Source organism: Taeniopygia guttata, chromosome 1 (genome assembly GCF_048771995.1).
Source record: "Taeniopygia guttata chromosome 1, bTaeGut7.mat, whole genome shotgun sequence".
In the NCBI taxonomy this organism is placed as follows: Eukaryota; Metazoa; Chordata; class Aves; order Passeriformes; family Estrildidae; genus Taeniopygia; species Taeniopygia guttata.
The window spans coordinates 100,682,568-100,709,678 of record NC_133024.1 but is presented as its reverse complement, the minus strand read 5'-3'; the positions used below and the strand labels follow the sequence as shown (position 1 = coordinate 100,709,678).

The following is a 27,111-nucleotide window of genomic DNA, read 5'->3' as shown; positions in this document are numbered from 1 at the left end:
TTTGAAAAGCACCATTAAAAAAAAAAAAGCAGCAAATGTCTCTGATGTGGATTTTTGTTCATAAAAGGAAAAAAAAAAAAAGTGATAGTTTGAGAATTCCATTTATTGTGACATCCAAAAACGTTACCTAGAGAAACTGTTTTGAGCTGAGAAAACAGAGGCATTAAAGATACCATGAAAAACTTACTAGTCCAGAACTGCATCCTGAAAACTAAAATTGAAATTTGAAAGTTTTTTGATGCACAGAAGCTGACACATTATCTGATATAATAGTGAAGTTTATTTGCCCAAAGATTGTCTGGAACTTGTGTATTCATATATGCACTAATTTCTAGAACAGCATTCTAAAACAGCATCCTATTGTTCTTACCACAGTTTGAAGGAGAATAAAAGAACCCGGTGTTAAAAGAGAAGATGCTAAGGGTCATGAGCAGCAGTTGGATGAAATTGCTTTATTAATCAAGAAAATATTATATTGATACGTTTTTAAAGGTGTTCTTTTAACCATGTGTCCTTTCTCCGAATATTCCCACCCTACCTGCCATTGGTACTCACATAATTGAGGAAGTTTGTGGTTTTACCACCTTAGGTGGTTGTTGGCTTTTCTTTCAGTGTGGTGTAGAGGTTTAGTGGAGATGCCTTGATGCTGCCATGTAAATGTTGTATTGGACCATAGTGATGAAATGCAAATTTCCCATCATCCAAGCTCTTGTACTTGGGGCTGTGAGCCCCAGCACACACACACACAGAAGATACAACTCCTCTAATGCCCAATAGTCCATTGCATATGAAAGCACAATAGTTGTGTCCTTTAATTTCACTTATAAATTATGAAGCTGCTGAGAAATTCCATACTGGGCCTGACATTCCTCTGAATGTGAAGTTCTGTAGCTTGAAATGCTTGGATTTATGTAAGAGGTTAGAAAGAAAAAAGCTGATTATTCCTTCTTTCCATCCAGCCCAGCTCCTTGCTGTTGTACAGCACACACCTTTGTGACAGTTTATAATGCATCAGTTAAAACACAGCAGGTTTGTAGTCCTAGCATTTGACAGGTAGACTCAGAAAAGTTGCTGCTGGGGTAAATATTTTACAACTGCTGTCTTAAAAATGAGAGAATTCCATTAAACTAAGGCAAAACAACATAACTTTGAAACTGTTATAAGACACCATGTTTGTCTGCAGCTGGCATCACACTGCAAAAGGCTGTAGCATAGTCTGAGGATTTTGGCTATATCAGGCTACTGCTGCCAGCAATCTCTTCTTGCAGAAATTGCCACTTCCAAAAGCAAGAATACCTCAACAGGATGTATCTGTGCACCACTTTTCAGTCTGGTTACTTAATGTAACACCATTTTTATGAGCACTTCCAGCAAATGTGGCTAAGATGCAGAGGAGTATGTTGTATTCTCCCCATCCTCCTCCTGTGCAAAAGGGTTGCTACTTTTGGCAAAGACGTGTGGTGATAGTAACAGCTTAGGCATCTAGTGAAATCTTCCAAGCTCCTCTGAGATCATATTCATAATTACATTCATGCTTCTCATCTGATGTTAATGAGACGAGGTGGATGTTGCCGGTGTAGAAGCTCAGAGCTTCTACACAAATGCTGTGCATTGCACAATATGAAGACTGTGAACCACTTGTTGACTACAATCTCTGCTCATCTTCCTGAGGGTTAAATGATGCTACATCATCTCTGAAAAGGTGGTTATTCCTTGTCTTTTAAATTTTTTATTCATTTGTCTTCCCATCTCAGTACCATCCATCGGCATCTATAAGTATTATGAAGGCAACTTTGGAACTAGAATACGGGGTTAATACTTCTGAGTAATTTAACACAGCACTTATTTTCATGGCATCAGCTTTTCTATCCTGTTTGCTTTATATGGTGATACGTTACTTTGGTAGCAGTTGTCATTAATTTAGCCAAGTGGTAGTTTTATAAATAGTTCTTGGTGTATTTAGCTGTAATCTCTCCCCTTTTTGTTCTGAAGAAGTAACTCATATCCTTCCTATATACTCTCAGTTGTCTGAGAATGAGCTTTAGAAAACTGCAAGAGTAAAGATGCATTACTAACAATTTTGTATGAAGATATAGTTTGTCAAATGGGACTTATTTGTCTTTTTTTACCTTAAGTACTCTTCTCCTTTTCTATTTTTCTCAGCAATGGGTACAATAATTTACATTCTTCAGAACTGTGAATTGTTTTTATGGATATTGGAGGAGGCAGGAACTCATGGTAAGATGATGATGTTAAATGTTTTTCTCTGAAACTAATGTCTTCTATTTCTTCCAAATGGATCCTTGTGTGCATTAGTTTCTGATGGGAAGAGCACTTCCAAAGGTGAACAGTTCTCAAGACAGCTTTGCCTCTGAGCACTACATTTCTTTAGTTACATGTTAACACAATGCACGTTGTCTGCAAATTTGACAATGTGAATATAAAGTAGGTTTGTTTGTGCATGCTGTGTACACTGGGAACATCTGCTGTAGTTGAGAGGCACTCTGGTTGATAGAACCAATGAATTACAGTAAAATTAGTCTCTTTCAGTAGCAAAAATGTGATTTGACTAGTTTGTTGTCCAAGGCAGAAGGACCATTTTACCCACAGGAAAAGATCAATTAATTTATAGGATAGACGTGTTTCCTCTGACAGCCACTTGAATGCCAAAGATTACCTATGCAATCTCAGTCTTTCTAAACAGTTAAGAGACTCATCTGAATAAAATCTAATATGTATTGTTGGATCCAAAGTGGTATTAAGAGGGACTATAGATGTAACTGCTGCCACCTAGAACTACCACAGTGACCTTTCCTTGCTGACTCCATAGTTACATGTGCATGGTTTCTGGTGTTCAGATGTGCTTTGGCATATTGCATAAAAAGTTTGGATCAGAGATATGGTGTGACACTATAAATTCACTTAGAGGCAGCTACTATGATAGGCTTAAGAAAAAATTAAATCCATAGTGTGTTTTAGAAATACCTACCTGAAGTTGTTCACCACAGACTTGCTATGAGATGTATATTTTATGTGAAAAGGCCCCATAAATACAAAAATACAAGCACACTGACTTGCTGTTGTTCTTTACCTGACTGTAAATGTGAGATTTTTTTGATGGATTGTGGTCATACCAAGTGGCTTAGCTGAAATACAAAGTATTTCTTGTCCTACTGGTGATTTCCACTCGAATAACTGTGTGTTTGTTTGTTTTAAAAACTGGAACCAAGCATACCTCTTTGAAAAAGAGAAAACTAGCTCTCTTCTTTTCTTGGAGGACAGCTCAGGTGTTCTGTCAGCTGGAGTGGCTTCAGCTCTGCTGCTGCCCAGAGAAGAGTCACATCAGGACAGTGCCAGGCCAGGTGTTCACTGTCCTCCAGATTAGGTTTTGGCTGGGGTCCTCTGGCAATTCCTCTGTTTCTGTGCCTGTGTGTGAATGTGAATTCACACCATGAGGATGAGACTTCCCCTCAAGCGCTCCCCATCTGTCCTGAGCGCTCTGTGGCTGCCTGTGGTGTCCCCAGGGTGCAGACTGGCTGAGGATTTGTGGCTGTAACAAGAAAGGACCCTGGGCAATATGATTTAGGTGGTCCCTTCTGTGGCTGCTCTGCCCTTTGAGGAGTGATGCAGTGAAGGTACTATTCTGGGACTATGACCTTTAGCTCCCCCCCATTGTTTGCAAAGGGGAAATAGGAAAATATAATGTAAACTGAAGGCTGTTGTTTAAGTGGAGGAGTTGCTGTTTATCATGTAGCATGGATTTAACATCTTGAAGATTAAATAGTACTGCTTTTCCTTCTGATATTGATTTTTCCTTCCCCTTCTGCTTTTATTTTTAATGAAGTGAAATCCTTGCAAATACTTTTAGCAGGGAGCATTATTCCTGATAGTGTTGCAAAAGAAAAATGTTACAATGGAGCAAAGTTTGGAATTAATTTTTCAAGGAAATAATAGATCTTGCTTGCAATCAAGTAGATACAAAAAGTTGAAGTTATTTTTTGTGCCACAGACATGCTACAAAACTAACAGCTCAAGCTCTCTTAAAAATCCCAGTTGTAATTTACATTTAAGCTGTAAAGTTAGAGGTATATTGGTATTTAACCAATTATTTTACGAGGCATTTCCATTTTGGTAGAATGATGACTCTGAGGCCTGTTCAGTGACTCATTCCTTCATCTCATATTATAAATGACATTGAGAGAGTTGAGTCTTTATAAACTATAGATTATTTTGTTATCTGGTAGAAGAGACACGTCAGACTTTATATGAATCTGTTTTCCTTCTCTTCTGTCAATCCTATTTGTACCACAGCATCCTTCACGTGACTGGCCTGCCAGCTGCTCATTGTTCTTAGAGTGAAGAAAACAGTGGCCTTGTAGGTGATATTTGATCTTCAGACCTGGCCCTCCAGTCTAGTTTATGAAACCAGCATTATTGAATGTAATGTAGTTTGGGTTTTGGTTGGGATTTTTTTTGTTGTGCACTTTCTTTTCCCCTGGGTCTTTCTTTCTTTTTTTTTTTTTTTCTCTCTTTCTTTCTTTCTTTCTTTGAAGTTCAGATTGTAAGTCAGTCTTGCTTTGCTGTTTGGTCTAATTAAAGGTACTAATTTTTTCTCTCCTGGTGGTTTCTAATATTTCACTAAGAATTTATTGCAACCTGTCATATAGCAAAAAAAAAAAGTGGTTTTTTTTTTTTTTTTTTTTTTTTTTTTTTAAGTATGCCCATAAGCTCTGAAAGTGTTCTGGGCTCACAAGTTTGTACCCATGTGTCTTAGAACAGCACATTTGAAGAAGACCTTGTCTGTAAAGTTAAGGCAGATGGAATTCCATGGTCAGATTTTTAACCTGTTATGTTATCTTCATGCAAAAGTGTGATGCACTCTCTTCTGAGGAAATGTAATTTGAGCTTTAACTGAAAGCTTGAATGCAGAATATTTGCAGGTATTCTGTCTGGTTTCTGTTCTGTTTTTTTTGGGTAAGCCAATGCAAAAAGCATGTTTATCCTTCACATGAAGCTGAGTGACTTAGAAAATCAAAACCATAAAACTTACAGCTCTTAACTCCTTGACTGCCTTGTCTAACTGTATTTACTCACTTTAATGTCTACATTTGGGTGTGAAACCAGACTGCTGCAGAAGGTGGTGCTGCCATATGGATGCTGTTACTTGGGTGGAATAGTGCCAAAGAGGTTAATAACATTTCCATTGTGCCTACACACTTCAGATGTCTCACAAGAAACTGATTTAATATCATAGTTTTTGTTGCACAGTAGCAAATCTCTGTTTCTTTTCTTTATTATTTCTTGCTTGGAAAGGCACTGCACAATAACTAAAAACAGAATAAACAGTAGACATTTCTCTCTTCAAGTATTGGTAGCATTATTAAAGAAATTCTGACTAGGTCAGTTTAAGAGATTGTAATAAAAAATGTGGCAAGGAAACAAACTAAACAGTGAGAAAAATATTTGTAATTATCAACAAAATAATTTCACCTGTATGTGCAAGACTAATTTGCGGAATGAATGGTAGGACCAGTTAAACATTTAATCAACAGTTTTTTTTCTAGATGTTCTTTTTAAAAATACAGCTGTTAGGTTACATTTTAATGCCTGGTTCATATCATTAGCAATTCAAATTGTGTATTTTAAATCCAAACCACTAAGCATTAAATTAAAAAAATCTTTGTCCCTGACATTGCAGTAATGAGTTGTACTGTGCCAGTCTCCAGCAGGGCCTTAATAACTAGCTTTGATTCTATTTCATGAGTTTTTATGTTACAGTTTGGATTGATGCTAATATAAGACTAGGAATAGCTGATTTTGTTGGCATGCCTTTTTCTAACAGAAAGGGTAGCTAGAGTTTGCTGGCTGGGGCAGGTTTGACTTTCAGGCATCATGGGGTACAATAATTTGAAGAAAATTTCTCTAAAAGAGAAACCAGATCTGCCTATCCCAGTTTTGCCATTTTATTTTTCTCTTGACTTAAAATGGATTTGAGTTTTGGCTGTTAATACAACAATCTGTTTACCTTGGCAGAGCTGAGCCTAAGACCAACCTTTGTTGGTTAACAAATAAAATTAATATTAGCTCACTGTCCGTGGAGTGTTTTCTCAAATCGTGAATCATTGTGCAAACTGGGACATAGTTTTAATCCAGTTCCTGAGGAGAAATCTAGCACAGCACTTCAGGAATCAGGTATGTTATACTTACAGATGTGAAGCACAACTCTGATCTGCTTTTTCGTAACAAACTTGGATCAGCATTTTCTGAAATATCAATCCAGCTTCCAAGTTTCACCTCAAAAGAAACAAAAAATACCAAGTTTGACTGAATTAACTTTTCAAAACAAAGTTTGAGGAGGTGCTGTGATTTAGCATGCTTTAGAAAATGAGTTTGATTTAAAAACTGCAACTGCAAGAACCTATAAACTCTAGAGTACTTTTGGCTGTCATGTGCTCTTCAAATTTCAGTACTGTGATAAATGAGAATTTTGAGTGATGTCAGAAGTACCCTCCCATCAGTTTGTCACAATTCTGCAGGTTTGTTAGATGTACTCTTCTTTCTCCTTCCAAACTGCCCTTTTAGCTTCCTTTGAAGAGTTTATAAACATCTTGATTGTGTGGTCTTACTTTGGTGACTCATATGTCTCTGCTTACATGCACTTATGTTACAGTAATCAAATTCTCTGAGAGAAGGCAGCTTTTAAAATTATTTGTATGTGTTTTTTAATAAGTGGAAACTTTTATAGACAGAGCAAAGCCTGAACAGTGAAGGGTTGGGGTTTTCTGTTTGTTTAAACAAACCTTCAGTAAAACAACAGTGATTGAACAGCTGCAGCTGTCTGTATGTGAATTAGTGCAAACTTCAGAGAGACAACTCCAGTGCCTCCAGTCTACCCAAGGCACTGTAGAGTCAGGTCAACAGCCTCATTCTACCTTTTGGTGCCCCAATTTAAGAGAGAGAACATAATTAATAAGAAAACTGTCATTAATAATGTCATTTTTGCAGCCTTCTTAAGGGAAAACTACAAGAACAGCAACAAACTCTAGAACTCTTGAAAAATATGGGACTTACAGAGTGGGAGAGTTTGTCCTCCTTCATTATGTCTCGCTGCAGTCTGAATGTTGAGGAGTGTTTGAAAAATCAGTAGTTGGAGCCAGCCTGAATCCCTGCTGCATTGCCATCTCCTCCTTACAGCTCTCTACCCACCTTCTAGCTGCTTAGGAAGAGCAAGGCAGTATGTAATTGCAAAATCAGAATAAGATTTTAAAGCTTCCTAAGTAGGGAGGAGAAATGACTTGACACGTGCAAAAAGCTTTGAGTCCTAAAAGCAAGTACATCCTAGTAGGCTGCTTAAAAATGAAGATACAGGACCTTGCTTTCAAAAGATCTTTCCTGGGGTTCAACCAAACTGGAAATACCCTGCTGAATAGTCCAAATTTTTGCCTTTTCTGAGCCACAGCCCTGTTATGTTCTGTGGAGATAAAATTTTTCATTGATGTGTGTACCTTGCTACCACTGCTTGAATCCAGTAGTCTTTGGAGAGCTATTGTGTAAATACAGCTTCTGATCCAAATGCACTGGTTGGTCTGGGGTAAACTGTATGTATGTGTGTGTGTATATATATATATATATACACACACACATATACACACGCGCGCACACACACACACACATATATATGGATAATATTGATGCTAATTTAGGGACTCTAGTTCATATATTAGAAATATGTGTAAAAATTTGTTAGTTGGCTGAACTCAGAGGGTTGGGCTTTCCAGACCTTCAGGTCCCTATGGTTTCGAGGGCCCAAACCCACAACTTTCCTGAAAGAAGGGCAGATGAAGTCTGTGCCTCTTAGGGTGGATTTAGAGACTCCCAGAATGGCAAGCCTGAAAACCTGAAGTTTAAAACTTCTGATGACAGAAGGAAGGTTCCTGCTACAGCTCAAGATCTGCAGTTAGAGAACAGATTGAATGCTTTTGTAGGTGATGGGGGTCTTGGTGCTCAGTCCAGTGAAGCACCCAAGCTGGTAAATCTGAGCCATGCAGAAGCACCAGGAGAAAGTGGGAAGTGGTAACAGTAGGGAAATTCCCTGCTGCAAGTGTTTGAGACTCTCATCTGCTGACCTGACCTGACCTGACCTGTCATCTAGAGAGACTTGTTGACTCTGGATCTGGAACACTGTGGTAAGACTGCCAAAGCTTCTCTGGCTTCACGCTACTACTCCCTGCTGCTCTCCCGTGCAGGTTTCAATGATATCACCTGAAGGGATCTTAAATTATCAGCTGTGACTGTATAGTTCTGGGGTGATGACCAAGAGTGTGGGAGCCTGGGTGGATTCTCCTTGATCCTTTGGGTTAGAGCAAAGTGCTCTAACTGAGCATTTTGATGAGTGGAGAGATCCTGTGAGTAAGCTGGTTACACAGATGGTTGGTGTCAGCAACAGAATTCTAGTTTTGTGATCATGAGGGTCTTTTTGAGGATTGCTTGGAAGAGATGGGATTCACCTGATTAAAACAAAAGCATCTCTGCTAACTACCTTATGAGCAATTGGTGGACCAGGTTGGCAAACAAAATGTGATACAATGGAGACCTTGTAATCAAAAAATCGGGACTGATGGAGGCCTTTCCCAAGCATACCCATATAAACAAGGAAGTGCTTTTCAGAATTACAGGGAAAACTCTGCTACTCTTTCTGGGAAGTCAGCATGGATGGTTGGCTCTCTGAAATGTCCATGTACTCATGCAGACAGCATGGAATGCAAAGAAAAGGAATTATATGTCTGCATGCAGTTTGAGTTATGATTTCATTGAGATTGTGAAGATACAATAGGATAGCTCATATTCAATCACCTTGATATCTGCTGGAGAGCTCGTGTAGCTTGTTTATGTGCTGGGTTGGGTGTGAGCAGTTCAGGAGGTTTCTGGAGTGTGTTGTCTACTGGATCTCACACCTGCAAACAATGAACTGTTGGGGGATCTGAAGGCTGAGGGCAGCTTTGGCAGCACTGACCAGGAAATGATAAAGTTCAGGATCCAGAGAGGAGGGGATAGGCAGAAAGCCAGGTTGCAACCCCGGACTTGAGAGCAAAGACTTTGGCCTGTTCAGGATTCTGAAACTAGTAGGAAAGTCCAGGAAAAGGTAAAGCTTCCCTCAGTGGAAGAGAATCAGGTTAGGTAATATTTAAACAAACTCGTCACATGCAAAGCCATTGCCCTGGTGTGGTATGTCCTGAGGGAGCTAACTGATATTGGGAGGTCCCCCTTAATGGTCTTCAAAAAGTTCCTGTGATTAGCAAAGGTTCATTAAAACCAGAAGAATGTACATCCTGTCTTCAGGAAGAGCAAGAAGTCTCTTTTTTTTCTTTTCCTGAAAACTACAGGCTGGTCAGCCCCATGTGAACCATTGAAAGATGATGGAACAAAAAATCCTGAAGGCCATTTCCAAACATATGAAGGACAAGAAGGTGGTGGGAGCAGTCAGCGTGGATTTATGAAAGGGAAGTCATGTCTGAACAATCTGTTAGTCTTCTACCATGAGATCACTGACTTGGTGGAGTGAATGTTGTTTATGTTGACTTCAGCAAAGGTTTTGTCAGTGTCTGCCATAAGTTGACAAAGCGATGAGGTGCAGTAGAGGTGAGTGGAACAAACTGTGTGAAATGCCAGACCCAAAGGGCAGCAGGAGCTCCAGCTGCAGGCTGGTCACTGGCAGTGGTGCCTCAGGGGTGGGAAATGGGGCTGATGCTGCTCAGTGTCTGCAGCAATGGGCAGGAGGACAGGGCAGAGAGGAGACTGAGCAAGTTGGCAGGTGCTGCAAAGCTGTCAGTGTTTGACTCCGCAGAGGGTCGTGCTGCCATGTGTAGAGGCCTCAAGAGGCTGGAGAAATGGGCTGCCAGGATGCTCATGAGCAGAGGGAACTGCCAGGTGCTGCAGCTGGAGAGGAATAAGGCCAGGCACGAGTACAGGCTGTGCCTGGGTGTCTGGGAAGCAGCTTTGTGGAGAAGGGCCCAGGGATCCTGGTGGCCATGAAGCAGAGCATGAGGCAGCAGGGTGTGCTTGTGGCAGGGGCAGCTGCTGGCTCCCTGGGCTGTTTTAGGCAGAGTGCTGTGGGCAGGAGGATCCTTCTCCCCTTCTCCTTGCTGGTGAGGCACCTTTGGAGTTGTGTGTCCAGTTCTGGGTTCTCAGGTACAAGAGAGAGATGGAGAGAGTGGAGTGAGTCCTGTGCAGGGCCATGAAGGTGTTTGAGAGACTGGAGCCTGTAACATCTGGGGAGAGTCTGAAAGAGATGGGACGGGTCAGTCTGGAGAAGAAAAGGCTCAGGCTGATCTTACTGTTGTGTCTGAAAGCATTTTTAATCTTAAGGGTGATCAAACGCTGGAATTTCCATCGTTTGAGATACTCAAAACTTGGCTGCATAAGGCCCTGAGCAATCTGTGCTTTAACTGTTTCTGCATTGAATAAGGGGATTGGTCTACAGAGGTGTCTTCCAACCTCGAAAGCTGTGTGATTTAGGCAGTGGTTAGTGGTTTGTACTGCACGTGCAAGCTGATAATAGATTAAGTACCTCCAGGGGCTATCCTGAAACTTCTTCAGTCTAACATCTTTGTTGAGTACTGGAGAAGGCCGTGGAGTGCACTCTCCTCATATCTGTGGTTTCCACCAAATTGGTGGAACAGTTAACAAAGAGTGAAAGGACTTGAATCTAGAAGAGCTCTGATTGTCTAGCTTGGAGAAGAGAAATTGGGAGATCCTAAAAGCAACCTTACAAAGCTTATCAAGAAGATGGAGTTATTGCACTGCAGTTGACAGCGGAGCAACAAGACCAGTGGGTGAAAACTGATACAAACAATAGCCTGTAGAGAGAAAACCTTTTTCCTAGTCAAGCAGTGGAGCAGATTCTACTGCATGCTCTATCTGCCTCTGTAGGAGGAGGCTGGAGGATTTCAAGACCAATGTGGGCAAAGCCCTGAGTAACCTGGTTTGACCTCACAGCTGGTCCTGCTTTGAACAGAAAGCTGAACTAGAGATGTGAAGTCCCTCTCAGCCTGAATGACTCTGATTTTTCAGTTAAGTTTCACTGGTAAATTTTTCATGTTCTGTTTGCATGTCAGCTTTTTGCATGTGTGGTGCCACTCTTTTGCTGTTCATTATGTAGTTTAGCAGTCCTCTTGTAAACTGGTTTTGTAATGGTTTTTGACTTCACAGAAGAAGTAATAGAGGAATATTATAAGCCATAAACTTGTGGCTGGTGTGTATCCAGAAGTCAGAACACTGCTTTAGCTATGACTTGCAGGCTCTGGAGGAGGGAGGGAGATATTCAGCATTGTGACTGTGTGACATTTTGGGGGTGATTTTGGGGGTGGAAAGAAGTAACTCTGCTTTCCTGTCAACTTAATTCAGTTTAGTATGCAGGGTTTGTTATTCAGGCAGAACCTTTTTGCTGCCTGTGGTGTAATGGTTGGCTTTGCTTTGTGAGCTGGTATTGCCTGTTTGCAGGCTAGAGATTGCAGGGTTTACATGGTACAGTCGTTTGTGCAGAAAGCAGATGCCTCTTACTAGTACTCACTTTGCTGTTTCAATGGTTGAAGTGCTAAATGTTTAGCAGGAAGTCTTGGGATGAGCTTTTCCACTGAAGAAAACAGGAATAAGGTTTACAGATATGGCTGTCCCAGACCTCACCAATCTGGCCAGTAAATGTTTGAGGAACCACTAAATATAACTATGGCTTCCATGTGGAGTACCCCAGGGGTATTATTTTTGATCCTCTGAAGGAATTTTTCAGTCTTTATGACTTTCTTCATTCTCTAGAGACTTTCTTATGTGTATGATTTCAAGGGATGGGGAGACTTCTTGGGAAAAGACAGATATACCATGTAATGGTAGCAAGTTCATAATGCAACTCTGATAACAGACATTAAGAGCAGTAGAAGTATTTAATCATAATTCTTTGATGCATAATCACAAGTGAAAGTAAATCTCTGATGAAATCCTGTGAGGGCATGTTCATGCAGCAAAGCTTTGCATTTCTGTATAAACAACAGTAAAAGTCATCATGATGAAAAAAAATTCTTGTTAAATAATTTTTAGGTTGATAGTGATGTATTTGGCAAGGCAGTTGCTAAATTGTTGCTAAATTGTATTTAGCAAGGTAGTTGGCTCAGGATCCTTATGAATTTGAGAACCTTTCCATATTTATTTCCATATAAAATAAAATGCTTTGAAAGCCCTGTGAACAATAGGTAAAACTGTCCAAGAAATAAAAATAAACTTTGTAATGCTGCCAGAATTAATATTGCTGAAGCATCACTAATTGATTTCCTTTAAAAAATAAAGAAAAATGCATGTTGCCTTAACCTTGATGAGCTTTCTTGTGTGTTTTTTCACTTTGGCCTCTCTTGTAGCAGTTACCCACAGAACATTACCATTGCATATTGCTTCTTTGATGTACTCTCTTGGTTAAACTGAATATATGACTTTCACTGAGAATATATGACTGCTTTGGTGTTTTCTTATGCCTTTGAAAGGCAGAAAAACTTAAATGTAGTCAATAATTGTGCATATATTTGTTTCTCTTTTAGTGGAGGCGATAGTGGAGTTTGACTACAAAGCTCAACACGATGATGAGCTGACAATCACTGTAGGTGACATAATCACCAATATCAAGAAAGATGATGGAGGCTGGTGGGAAGGACAGCTCAAAGGCAGAAGAGGTTTGTTCCCTGACAACTTTGTAAGAGTGAGTACAAAGTGGAACTGTTTTTGTGTTATGTGTTTAAGTTTTATGTACTGTGCTGTTCAGGCTAAATATCAGGCTTTATATCATAATATCTCTTATATCAAAACCATAATATATTGCATATACACATGTATTGTGTATACACATATTTTGCATATAATGATGCAATGTTCTATTGAGACAATGTTACAACGAAAAGATTACTTTCTTTGCAAAGACAAGCTGAAAATAAAAGAAGCTACCCCTAAATTTCTCTGGTGTTCAGTGAAAATACTTGACTTCGTGGTCTAAGAAGAAAGTGGTTATTCTAGAACAACTTATAGGCCATTGCATTTTAAATATTTTATCTTCTCTGTAACAGATTCTGCTTTTCCCAAGTGTTTTCTTAGGTTTTATAGAAACTTTTTTTGGTGAATATTTATTCCTGGCTAAACTAGTTAAGAATAATTAGATTTTTCTGTACAGTTGCCTATAAAAAGTTTTTAAAAAAGATTAATTTGTATTCACTTAATATACCAAATAACTTGCAGTAATCCTTGTTTTAGGACAACCATTCATAGTTTTAGAAAGAAATTATATTTTTTACTGGGCATCTGTGTTTGCACACATATGTCTGCACATACGAAGCCAGCTATTAGTACCTCTGGCCCTCCTTGATTTGTCATTGCAGATGTAGGCTGTTAATTTCCATAAGTTTCCATAAACCTGGTTCTCCACAATGGAAAAGAGACCAAAAACGACAATAAATTACGTAAATAGATTTTATGCTAATCTTTTAGTAGAGCTTCTGAGGAGCTTTGGTACTTTCCCTTTTCTAAGGGTATAAGTGTCTTTCTTTTTTATTTTTTTAGCTTCTTCTACTGTTATGTGTTTAGACATATGGACATAATGAAGTAATTTCATTTTGCTTCCATAGTGCTGCATATGTCACTGGGGAAGTGGTCTGGCTGTGAGTTTAGCCAGCCCATAGCAGGGGGTGTGGGGGTGGACAGGGAGCCCCGAGGGGCTGCTATTATTTCTGTGGGGATGAGCACACACCCTGATCCTTGCTCCTGTCATTGGCAAGAAAAAGGAGCAGCTCTGTGTGTGTGAGGCTGCAAAAATTAGGAGCAAGCCAGGGCTTCAATGAGAGGAAAGGGCATGGTGGAGGACAATGAATAATCTGGTTTTTGCTTATCTCTGAAAATACACACTTTGAGCTAGGGGAAAGAAACTGTTTTGGTATTCATTGTGTATTGGTAATATTTTTCTGCTTGAACTCTGGTGAAGTGAACTGTGGGACAAATGCAGACTTCCTCTAGGCTTTTTCCTGGCTGATATTTTAAATTTGCTGCTGATTTTAGGAGGTGTCAGATTTAGTATTCTAAACAACTGCAGCCTATGAATGTCTGCTATGGGAATATAATAATCTAAAGATTTGTAAGTTGACACCATTAGTACTTAATTTTAAGGCCTCTTCTTTCCAAAATGACTTCAAACTGTGGCATCCTGTCACATAATTGAAATATAAATAGGTTTTTTTTAATAGAAAGTTCTAAAACAACAGTAAATGGTTTAGGTTTTGTCTTCTCATGAGATACCACTCCCTGCTCTTTCCTTCCTGCCTTTTTTTTTTTTTTTAATCAGCATCCAGGGCTGTTTTCTAAACAACTAAAAACCACATTGTGTTCAAGCTGAGAATGAGGAAGAATTTAAAGTCAAAGATGCTTTTCGTAACCAAGCATTTTCTCTCTAAACCAGTAAGATGGAGTAGAAGATACACAGTTATTTAGAGTTAGTTTATGAATGTCTTGAGTGAAAACCTTAATTTTTCTTGTTTTTCTTGTGCATTCTCCTAGATGGAGAGCTACAGTCAAAACAGCAGTCCCATTAGAAAGCTTGTTCACTCTGCCCATTAAGATTATAACTGTGAACTTTCTCTTGATCATGGAACATTTTTTAACAAGTGAATGCAGTGTTTGGCTCTCCTGCAGTGAGTTTATGCCCCATTGGCCAAGTGTGTGTCAACAAAGTAATTGAGAAGCAGGCAAAAAGGGATACTACAGACAAGTAATGGACTTGAAGGCTATTCCAAATTCCTACTTCTTATCAAAATTGGTTCTAAGAGTAGTTGAGAAAGTTATTGAAAGGTTAAAAACTACAAATTAAATTCTTGAGATACTTTACATTCTACCTTCAAGAGGTAGGAATAATTTCTTCTGGAGAAGAGCTTTTCCTCCCTGTGATTTTATTTTCTTTTGAATAAATTCATGATGTTGGGGTTTGCAAAAATTGAAAGTTTGCTAAAACGAAATAGTGGAATTAACACTGTAAAGAGTACCGAATGGTTTCTGTTAACATTCCTGTGCAGATTCTGGATGTCAAGTTTGGAAGAAAATAAGTAGAAATCAGAAATGGAAAAATTAGAGAAATGCAATATATTGGAATGTTTATGAAAAGACATTCATTTGAAATGTTACTTAAGAAATAAATCCCCCATATTTTTCAAGGGAATGTGAAATAGATTGTGAATGTGCAAAAGACTTTTGGAGTTGCCTGTAGTAAAAGCATTTTTAAATTTCTTGGAATAGATGCAAGTTGGGAGACCATTGAAGAGGAGTTGTCTGAAGGCAGATGTGAGACAGAAAGAGGAAAGGGGAGGTAGCAGTGATATACGTGAGGTACATACGCAGTTATTTTTTTTTAAGGGACTTTCTCTACGAAGTTGCAGCAGAGGTGCTTCCTGTTCTTGAATCTACGGAACAACTGCTTTGAATTTTTTGTGTATTTATACATATAGTGAGAAAAAAGATGGATTCATACCCTTCTTATGCTCTGAAATTCAGTATGCAAGGCATAACAGAAAAGGTATTTGAAATTTGTTTTCTGTTTCTTTTTTCATTGCCTAGTAGTCTGCGGCTGTGGTCACTTGGAAGATTTTGAGGTAGAAGTTTTTTAAATATGAGAAAAATCTTTGGTCTCTCTTTAAGATCTAACTTACTTCTGTCAACAATTGAAGATACTCGCTTTTGTTAGAGATAATGGTGATGAATGTATGGTAAGAAACGTATGAAAGTGTATCTGGTTGTTGTCTTCTGTTTTCTTTCAATTTTTCAGGCAGAGAAATAGAGGTATGAATGGAGAATTATGTACTCTTCCTGGTGTCTGTTTTAGTTCTCAGTTATGCAGCTGACAAAGAGGAGGTATCAGGGGTGATTATTCATTTATATGATATAAAGTTGGTTTTTGATGGCTTTCTAGCTTGAAAACTTCAACTTGAAATCCATGCTGTGCAGTGTAAAACTGTTTGTAAGTGTGACGGCGTCTGAGACCGATAGATTTTGCTGATGGCAGATGAAGATGTAGAAAGCAGGAAACTGGTGCAGAGCCATGTTTGCTGGCTTTAATTTTCAAAGTCAGTTCTGTGTGGGATTGAATAGTGTTACACTGGTAAGCTGAATCTGCTGCTGTAAAACCTGAAAGCTTCTCTGTACTCCAGAGGACTTGCCAATATTACTAGCAGAGTTGGAAAGGTAAATTTATCTTAAGCAGGAAGTGTAGTGTAGTTGTTTTCGGAATTCTGGTGTGTAGCTTGTGTTTTAGGATCAGTGAAATGGGGCAGGGATTTGTGTAACTGTACTGCTGCCTCGGGTCAGAATAGCAATCTGGATTTCTTGTTATGCAAGCAGAATACAATCTTTAAATAGTGCACATTAGTAGTAGGATGTCAAAGATGTTCATGCTGAATCATGGTGCAGAACCTCATCTGTTGCTTGTTATTTAATTTTCTTCTCTGTATTTGTTTGTCTTTATCACAATCAGCCAGAGGTTGCAGGGGGACTGAGTGATTTCTTGCTTGAGACCCTTGTGCTTCTTACACACCCCTACCTATCTCTGTTCATGCTTTCATAAAACTTTTCATAAAACATAAAAAGGTCCTGTGCATATTCAGGGACCCTTTGCAGCTGAAGTTTGTGCTCCTGGGCAGGAAAAGAGAATATTTCCCATGTCTAAGAACACTTTGGTTCTGCTTGGTACCCACCAGGGCAGAGAGCTGTCTAACTCCTGCTGTCCTTCCCAGCTGCTTTTGCCACAAACATTTGCAATCTCTGGCTCCTCTGTGACTTCCTGCCTGTGCCCTGGGGTTTGTAGGCTCTTAGGGCCTTCACTGCTCTCCTCAGCAGTCTGAGTACTGCCAATTAAGTGATGTCTGGGTCAGCTTTGCCTCAGTAGTCACTTGTCATAAGTTCAGTCCCCATACAGGCCATTCACTTAAGAGTTGGACTTGACCCCTATAGGTCCCTTCCAACTCAGAATATTCCGTGATTCTGGGGAAGCTATGGCATTAGCAGAGGCACTGAGGTTATATGCAGACTAGGGAAATTATTTCTGTCGGTACCTAAAAAGATAACTTGCTTTATGGGTCAGTGAATTGTTATGCTGGGGTACTTTCTATTTGGTTTTCTGGTGTTAGTTTTTTTTTGTTGTTGTTTGTTTGTTTGTTTGTTTTTTCTCTTTTTACACACTTGGCAGGAATTTGCAGTTCATTTAATGAGCTTTTTCTTTTGTTGTTTTTGGAAATCGTACTAGAATACTGTCTAAATATTTGTTTTCATGAATTGTTTTAGATTGTGTAAATCTAAATGAAAATGAGAGTCAGGAATACTAGCTTCTTATTCCAAGTTTTGGGTAGGGCCATTAAACCTGTTCTACTTACAGTGAAATGCAAGAGAATATAATCATGTGAAAATGTTGACTCTGAGGTTTTGTTCCTGTCAACAGCAATCAAGATTTTATGAGGAGAAATGTAACATCACACGCTGTAATTATTTACTATTGCTGTTGTTATTACTCTTACAATGGTGAAAGCAAACCTAGTAAAACAAAACCTTTCCCCCTTTTCCAGCCCATCTCCTCAGAAAGACACAGAGTGACCAGGATTGTCTTGTGCCAGTCAATAATTTGTGATTTGGCTGTTTTCACTCTTCTAAGGGATTGAGCACAGAGCAATGACAGCACTCTGGGCTGTCCTGGATGCCCAAGCCCCGATGACAAACAATGTCACACCTCAACCTGTTCATCTGCATTCAGAGGAGGTGAGGGAGCTCCAGTGAGGCAGCTGCCCTGGGTGTTGGGCCTGGAAGTGATCTGAAACTCCCTGGCAGCGAGGGAGGCTCTTCCCATTGCCTGTCAGGGGGCTGGTACTGTTCCCAGACGGATGGAAGCGTGCTCAGTGCAGGCAGCAGGATGGATCCCGTATGTTTGTCATGGCAGCAAGCGTGGAGTTGGCTCTCCTGTGCTGACCACTTTGTTGGATATGTTTTGATGGCAGGCTTTGAGGGGAGGGGTCACTCAGGGGACTGTGGGGGTGTGGAAAAGAGGAAAAATGGTGGTGATTTGTGTCTGTCAGCTGTTGGATGTTTTGTGGGAATTTTATGAAGTATGTGAAAATAAGAGTACGTGCAGCAGTTGTGTAGTGAGCACACAGTAATGTGAAGCTTCAGTGTTGAGGTGTTTACTTGTTAGTGACTAATACATTATATTGCAAAAAGTAACCTTCTGAAAAGACAGTGGCTTACTTGTAGTTATATACTGATAGAACTGATAGAAATTCTGCCATGGATCCAGCTTGTCCCATGGCAGGGGGAGTTGAGCTAAATGATCTTTATATCAATTAATATACAAAGGAGACTCAATTGCTTCCTCTTCTTGCTCAGGCTGGTTTTTGTAGTCTTAAGAAAACCTCAATACAGCATTCCAGTTTAAAATATGCTATTGTTTAAACTGTAAATCACAAAAACTCTTAATTTATGCTAAAAAGGAAACAAGTACTATTTTTTCTTTCTTTCCTTCCTGAAGCTCCAAGACATGAGGAGAATCTGATCAGAGATTGAAACAAGAGCCCAGTGTGACATCTAGAAGTCATCCTTTCAAATATATAATTTCTTTGGAGCTATAATATAGTAATTCTTTAAGGTAGCTTCCATTTATTCAGAACTTAGTTTTATGTTATTATTTGAAGTGTATGTTATACAAAGAACTCAATGTGGTTTTGGCAATAGCCTCTTAAAGTAGTCATAAGGATTTATAGAATTGGCAGGATTAGATGGTTCACAGCATTTCTCCAACCTACTCCTAAAAGCTTGTGAGGCAAAGAGAAGGTATAAAAAAAAGTATAAACTTATATTGTGTCTTCCCTGAAATCAGTTTTCTTTTTTTTTTATTTTTTTCCCCTCTGGCAACCTTACAAGCTCCGGATGTTTTTATTTTTTCTGTAGATTGTGTGTGGGTGGATATGTTAGTAATCCATGTATTTTGGTCTGATTCATTTTCACACTTGGCCTGGCAATTGTTTTTTTGTTGGAAGAGGCTGCTGTGAAAAACTCTTCTCTGTAGGTAGAATCTGTAGAGGTTCTTAGCAGTATTTGCATACAAGTGTCTTGCAAAACATACTTCTACAGTTTTGGATTTGAAGAAAGTACAGCTGTGTATCTGATTTTTCCTGACAGGACCAAAAACCTCATTAAAATTCTTAAAACACAAGCTCCTAGAATCTGAATTGCAGTTCAGTCTCACTGATGTTTGAAGCTAACGTGAGAATACTTATCAATACTTCCACCTTCTTTGCAGTTTAATTACAAAGGCCTCAGATGGATTCCTTCAAGTTTAGGAAATATTTTCTGATTTTAATGGTTTTAATATTTGTTTGCAAAAAAGGGTATAAGAGAAACAGTATTCTGAAAGCCTATGGAGTATCTGCAGCATTTAATAATCATAATGGTGAATGGTTGGGCTTCAGTCTCCATCTGCCAAATAGTCCATTTACATAGAACAATACAGCCTGTATCCGGACTTCATCTACTGATTGTCTTTTAGTTTATATTACTAAAGAGTTAACAGTAACAGTAACAAAGAATGAAGATGAGAGCAACAGGGACATGTAGGAAAAAAAGAGAAAGCTAGAGATTGCTGCTCTAACTGATACTCTTTAGTTCTCATCAAACACTGTGATTTATTAACAGTAAATACGTGTGTGTGTATGTGGGGTTTGTTTAGTGGTGTTAATTTTTAATTTATTTGGATAAGTTGTTGTATTTAGGGTTTACTTCTATGTACAGAAGTGCTGTTTTTTTCCTGAAGTATCATGTGTAGACCATGTAACAGTTTTCATATTTTTATAAAGTGAATATCAACTGGAATGGCAAACTACTTGCGCTATCTACTGTTGGAAGTAGTATTTGACTAATTAGAGATCTGTATTCTGTTCCTGTAATGCTGCAATTTCCTCCTAGAATCTTTTGGGAACTGTTAGGGAAGCTGATGGTGAAGACAGTCCTTAAAGGGTCTGCCATTTCCTGCTGTCACTTAATTATGTACTCTACTAGAATTTCACTGGCACTGTTAGTAAAATTATAATATGACAGAGTATATTAGAGCAGTTTAGGTTTATGAGCAGAACATGTTGTTCTCTTCAGAGCTGGAAAGAGCCGAGTGTATATGAGCCTCTTAATCCTGATTTTTTGGCTTTGTTACAGCCATATAAAATATATCATTGTTTATATATAGACACTCTAGTTATTCAGTTACCATGGAAAAAGTCAAAGGTGCAGGTAAACAACCATCATGAAATAGGATGGGTTATTTACTCACTCTCACTTCAGACTTCAATGATGGATACTTAGCGCCAGTGGTCATGACAGGAGGTGGTGAGGGATGGAAGGTAAACAAGTAGAGCGTACATTTTTAAAAATAACATTGCTATTTCCCACCCAGGGAGAAGGAACAAGACAAACCTTTCATTTTTACAGAAGGTGGGATTGACTTTTGCTTTTATTTAATTTTTTAAATGGGAATATCGAGAGAAATAATGCATCACAAGCCATTCAAGAATGTGCAAGGTGATGCGTGTATGTATCTGGTGCTTCACAAAACCTTAATTCATCCATTTCCCTCTTGGTGAGGACTCACTGCACCTTTTGAAAGACTGAGTCTTAACTCGTTCTTCCAGAGAGTCTGCATTTGCCTTCCCAGAGGCAATAGGCCAGTATTATCAAAAGCCCTGATTAAAAACACCCTTCCAACAGATACTGTCTCTAAAACAAAAACTTCTTTTATAATTTTCATGACTGCTTCAGGATACAAGATACTGCCTTTATTTTGGCTGGTTCTTTACAACCAGCTTAGCTAAGCCTTGTTTTCCCTTTTAAACATGTTTTGGTGTGTTTAGGCTGCTGATTTATCTGTTACTATTTACCCATTAATCAATAACACAAACCAAATGAAAATCTTTTTTAATACTTTTGGCTGAAAATTATTCTCTTCCTACTTGGAGCCAAGAGCATTACATCATTCAGCTTTGATTTTGCCAACTTGTTTAGAAGATTTTTGATTTCTTGAATGATCTTTTGATTTTTGTTCCCTCACCCCAAGCTTCCTAATCATGATGCCCCATGACTTTGCCAGCAGGTGGGCAGACTGCCTCTCCTAGTGCATGGTGCTGTCATGTTGTCTGCATGGCACTACAGAGACATGGCTCTTACATTATCATCAGCCATTGCCAAATCACTGGGCCAATGAATGCCTTATAATTAGAGGTAGAAGAAAGTAAGATGCAAATCTTCCTGTTTCCCTTATGCTTCCTCAGTGTCCCATGGCTCAATTTTATTGTGCTATTAAAATGTAATCTGTTCCTGCTTTAAAAGTCCCTCTAAGTTGACCTGAGTTATTCTCCTTCCAGAATTGAATTAGAGAAATATGGATGGAAAATGCCTGTAATTCAGAGCTACCACATTATCTATCACTGAAGTTGATAGAATGACAAAGAGGTCACAACAGTGCTTGTGGGACTGAGCATTGCATTTCATGATTCTTAATTGTTCTGTGGTTCTGCACAGAAAACTTTCTCATTTCTGTATTGTTAGCCCACGTGTTTTTACTAGGTTGTTTGAACTTCTGCAGCCTGCCATTCAAAGTAAAAATTTTTGAGACTAGTCAAACTGGTGGACCTCAGAGGAAAATGTTGAGTAAGCAGAGGGAGAAGAATGACTCATTATACTGTAAAATAAAAGCTTCTTCTCAAACTGTCATCCCTTTCCAGGTGTTTTCAGAATTCCATAGATATATGTGTCCATGCAGTAGGCGTGCATGATGTATGTGTGTTGTATGCAGAAATAACACTGGGTCTAAAACCACAACATACAAATTAAGGCATAGGACATTTTTTTCAATGGAATTTTATTATACAAAACAAGGAAAATTTATCCTTTAGTATCCATTAATTCAACCTTTTTTACTCCACTAAGCAATTGTATAAGGATTGTTTTTTTTTCTATATGAGAGTTTGCAGAAGGAAATAGCATGTGTTGCTTGCCCTTCTGAACCCTGGTGACACTTGCAGTGACACTGTAATATTGACCCCATTTCTTTTTGCTGGGATTTTTGCCATTGCATTGTTTCTTTAGTGAACATTCAGATATTTAGAAAAGGGTAGTTTTTGTTTGGTCTCTTTAAGCTGAGTGTGCTGTACTCCCAGTAAGTTTTCTTTCAGACTCATATGTTTCCATTAGAAGCTGCACTTCTCTTCCCACTTTCCCACCCCACAGCTTCTGTGTGGGTTTTATTTTCTCATGAAGCTGAAACTGGGCATGCAAGTTCCAGGGCTGGAGAACTCCTTCAGGGCTTCCTTGCCCATGCCTAGATTACTTGTACTGCGTTGGTAACCTGCCTCTTCAATCTCTGTGCCATGTCCTTCTGCTGCTCCATGACACTGAGCACGGTAAAGAATGAGAGAAAATATTAATTACAGTTGTGCCAGAGAGAGGTTTTTATTTGAAAACTGTTTTAGTGGAGGCTTTCTTGGTCATATTTTTAAGCCTGTCTGTACTAAAATGAGATTCTCAAGTCCTACCATTGAAGAATATATCTGGAAGGACAGACAGGGAGATGGGATTTGAGTTTTGACAACCAGCAGCACCAGCATTTGCTAATGAGTGCTAACAGATGTATTTGTTTTCTACTGATGTTTTCAGACATTCATAAAGTGAAAACAGGATTTACAGGGAGAGGCTAAATTATTATCTCTTACTAGATTGCGTTGTTGGAAAAATTGACTTGGCTCCCATACACAGTGTCCCCTCATCAGATCTGGCAATGAGCAATGAAATTAAAGATAAATACTGGCTACAGGCAATTGTTTTTAGTTAAAGCCGATTAATATTAGCTGGTTAGACTGCTTGAGAGAAAAGGGAAGTTTGCATCACTGGAGCATGATGCGGAGTAGCAGGGGGAGACATGAATGGCATTTTTGATATTGTGATGCCATTGTAGTGACACTATCATTTTATTGAACTTCATCTCACAGTAGTAAGATTTTGCATTCCTGCTGCTGTCAGGGAAATGCATGTAAACAGGACTTGTGAAAAGATGTCACATATAATGATTCAGTGACAATACAGAGTGATTAACTACAAGTGCTTTTTTAGGTGTGCAAAATAAATTATGCCCACATAATTGTCTGGCAAGGATCCTTTGGTAGCACTGAGAGAAGTCCTTGATTATTAACAGTGGCCACTTGAAATATTCTTTTTTTTTTTTTTTTTTTTTTTTTTTTTTTTTTTCATGAGTGGGTGTGCCTTTTGATGAGGAGCGAAAAGCATAAGATAATACAAAACCAAATTGTTCTTTGTGAACATTATGGATGAGCAGCCTCACTTGTGATAGGAACTTGCACCTCCTGCTCTGGTGTCCTTTCATGATTATAAGGGTGGTAGTGTGAAGTATTGCCAGGGAGCTTCTGCTGTGCAGCAACTCTAAGGCAAAGCTTTGCTCCAGGGCCATTTAGTAAAACCCTGCACAGCAAGCAAACAGGCTGTACAATCAGTTAAACCAGTTCTGCTACTTTAAGTCAGTGGCAGGGGCTTCTGCTGTTTCAATTGCAATCACCCCCTAGTCTTACTGCTTCAACTAGCAGGAGTTTGAAAATAGGTACCATTTTAGGAAATTCCACTTCGGTTTTTAACATATATAGCACATTGTTGCATTGTAGTATTTTCCTTTTTTTCCCTTTTCCTTTTGTATCTTTCTTTTTAGTCCTCTCCAAGGAATTTACAACTATGCCTCTTAGTTATATATACCTGCTCTTGGACACAGTCATTAACCACCTGCCTCTCTTGGAAGAAGGAAGTTTAAGGTTTGAATTCTATGACTGGAAGAGAGTAGTTAATATTCTGATTTTATTTGCATGAGAAAGGGTTAGAATGAATAATGACAGCCGTGGAAGCTGTGAAATATACTTGGACAGCATTTAATATCCAAATAAGTAGTTCTTTTTCATAAAACATTAGCATTAACTTCTGGTTTTGTATTCAACAGTTAGTAGATGGAAAGGAGTGATTGAACAGTTTCTCTAGCTTTTTTTTTAAGTGAAAAGGATACCTACAGGGTATCAAGAAAATCTTCTTTAAGATTAACATATAGTAAGCTAACTTTACTGAACACATCATCACAGGAAACACAGCTAAGGCACTAAATTACATTGTTTGAAATGTTAATGAAGTTAGCTAGCACAAACCCAAAGTTGTGTTCAGTGGTTGTTGCCTTGCAAGCTCCTCTCTGCTGGTTGCACAAAACCTTGTGTGCAGAGATAAAAGCTGTAGAGCTTGTGCTGTGTTAGATTGCTTCCATGCAAATGGTAATGAGGGTGTGACTAAGCAAAGCTTGAAGAAGCACAAGTTTGATCAGGAAATAAAAAGAATAAATAGGGAAAACATTGAAAAATGGGCACAGGACAAACCATGTACATTCAGGCATCTCTGAAAAAGCAGTGGTCTAATAGCTCCCCACAGGAAAGTTGGATGCTTTATTTATGTAATATATGGTCAATTTGAAAATTGAAGCTGCCAGGTTGTATATATGTTCTAAAAATTACATTTTAATCTCAAAGGTGGTATTCCAGTTAATCACGGCTGTTAGAATTGCTTGTAGATTTATGTCTTACAATGGCTTCATTTTTTATCCTTGAGCTCACATGAGTGCTTGGTCTGTGTTATGATTGACTACAAAAGTATAGGTAACTTTACTTGCAGTGATTTTGGTTTGGGAAACCTGTTTTCTTCTGTGAAATATCAATCAGTAACTCTAGGGTCATATTTGCTTCCACACTATAAAGCATTCTAAAGTATTCTCTCCTCTCTATCATCCTGCAACCCAGCCTGATATCTGAAAAACAAGTGTTATTTTCATTCATACATCATAACCATAGTGTAGACAGATCTGCTATGATGCCTCATCCAGAAGGAAATCTTACAGGAGATTAAATTGGGACAGAAAATTTATTTTCTCAGAAAGAACCTTGGGGAAGGCTTCTGCAGAATAGCAGAAAGCAAAAGTCTGTCACGTTTTCAAGAAAGAAAAGAAGAAGAATTTGGGGAACTCAAGCTTCATGTTTACCTCCTAGAGGCCATTTCCAAACATATGAAGGACAAGAAGGTGGTGGGAGCAGTCAGTGTGGATTTATGAAAGGGAAGTCATGCCTGAACAATCTGTTAGTCTTCTACCATGAGATCACTGACTTGGTGGAGTGAATGTTGTTTATGTTGACTTCAGCAAAGGTTTTGTCAGTGTCTGCCATAAGTTGACAAAGCGATGAGGTGCAGTAGAGGTGAGTGGAACAAACTGTGTGAAATGCCAGACCCAAAGGGCAGCAGGAGCTCCAGCTGCAGGCTGGTCACTGGCAGTGGTGCCTCAGGGGTGGGAAATGGGGCTGATGCTGCTCAGTGTCTGCAGCAATGGGCAGGAGGACAGGGCAGAGAGGAGTCTGAGCAAGTTGGCAGGTGCTGCAAAGCTGTCAGTGTTTGACTCCGCAGAGGGTCGTGCTGCCATGTGTAGAGGCCTCAAGAGGCTGGAGAAATGGGCTGCCAGGATGCTCATGAGCAGAGGGAACTGCCAGGTGCTGCAGCTGGAGAGGAATAAGGCCAGGCACGAGTACAGGCTGTGCCTGGGTGTCTGGGAAGCAGCTTTGTGGAGAAGGGCCCAGGGATCCTGGTGGCCATGAAGCAGAGCATGAGGCAGCAGGGTGTGCTTGTGGCAGGGGCAGCTGCTGGCTCCCTGGGCTGTTTTAGGCAGAGTGCTGTGGGCAGGAGGATCCTTCTCCCCTTCTTGCTGGTGAGGCACCTTTGGAGTTGTGTGTCCAGTTCTGGGTTCTCAGATACAAGAGAGAGATGGAGAGAGTGGAGTGAGTCCTGTGCAGGGCCATGAAGGTGTTTGAGAGACTGGAGCCTGTAACATCTGGGGAGAGTCTGAAAGAGATGGGACGGGTCAGTCTGGAGAAGAAAAGGCTCAGGCTGATCTTACTAAGTTTGTGAATATGTGATGTGTTTGCGTACAGAAAGTGGAGCCAGAGTCCTCCTGGCAGTAGACAGTGGAAGGAGAAGAGACAGTGGGTATGAATTGAAATACAGGAAAATCTTTTAAACATAAGAGAAATGTTTGAGGTTGGCCAAACTCTGGAGCAGGTTGTCCAAGGATATTGTGGAGTCTTCATCCCTGAATGTAATTAACAGCCAGCTGAACACAGCCTTGAGTATCCTGCTCTCACTGGCCCTGCTCTGAGCCAGTGGGTTGGACTAAGCAATCTGCAGAGCTGCCTTCCAGTCTTGGCCATTCTGTCAGCCTGTAAAAGCAATTAGTTGGATCACAGTACTTTGGCTCAAGAGGGATCACTCAAGTATGGAGTAGTAAACAGGAGAGTTGGTAGAAGTACAAGACACCTAGAGTCTCTATCTTGAGAGTAAGCAGTGCCTTTTCTGTATAATCAAGTTGTGTTGGTTATAGTTTCCACTTCTAATTATAACTACATGCTCGTTCAATGAGCAACATTTTTCACACTGCAATTAAAGATATGCCTACACACACACATGCACTTATGCCAAGAATGAAGAAGGAGGTTTTAGTAACATTATGAAATTATGGTTCTTAAAGCATTTGAATGGGATGAGTGGACTGTGCCTCTAGTTGATTTTTTTTTTTTAACAAAACCTAGCTTTCTTCAGGCTATACTTTTAAGTGCATCCCTTTTCCTCCCTCATTAGTTCTCCCATATGCCACAATTTCTGAAGTGACCTTTAACTGTGAAGCGGTGAGTTGGTAATTTCTTATAAGTCAAGTAACCCTTCATGAAAGTAGGCATCTACAGAGTATCCATATTCTATGAAAGGCAGCAATACAAAATCAGGAATCCTCTGATGTAAAATGGTCTAGAGGGAGAAGAGTGGTTAAAAGAAACTGCTGAGAGAACTCGCAAACAAAGGAATACAAAAATATAAAAGTAAAAAAAAATCAGAATATTAATGAAGATGTTACTCTGAATATCTTCAAATTACTCAGAGAGGTGAGGG

General features: G+C 39.3%; 1 protein-coding gene across 10 annotated transcripts in view; it reads left to right on the top strand.

Moving 5' to 3' along the window:
- Positions 1–27,111, top strand: part of SH3KBP1 (SH3 domain containing kinase binding protein 1) — a 210,863-nt gene that overhangs the window by 11,669 nt on the left and 172,083 nt on the right. For 4 of the 10 annotated variants that reach the window (XR_012057801.1, XR_012057802.1, XM_072934443.1 and 1 more), the window contains exons 2-3: positions 12,582–12,739; positions 15,310–15,399. Coding sequence is in view for 4 of the 10 variants with exons in the window: in XM_072934443.1 (XP_072790544.1) it covers positions 12,582–12,739; positions 15,310–15,399 (248 nt within the window). In the remaining 6 variants the exon portion in view is untranslated. Of the gene's footprint in view, positions 1–12,581; positions 12,740–15,309; positions 15,400–15,426; positions 15,587–27,111 lie in introns of those variants that run through there. The other 6 variants (XR_005981485.2, XR_005981488.2, XM_030281758.4 and 3 more) reach the window with 3 other exon arrangements.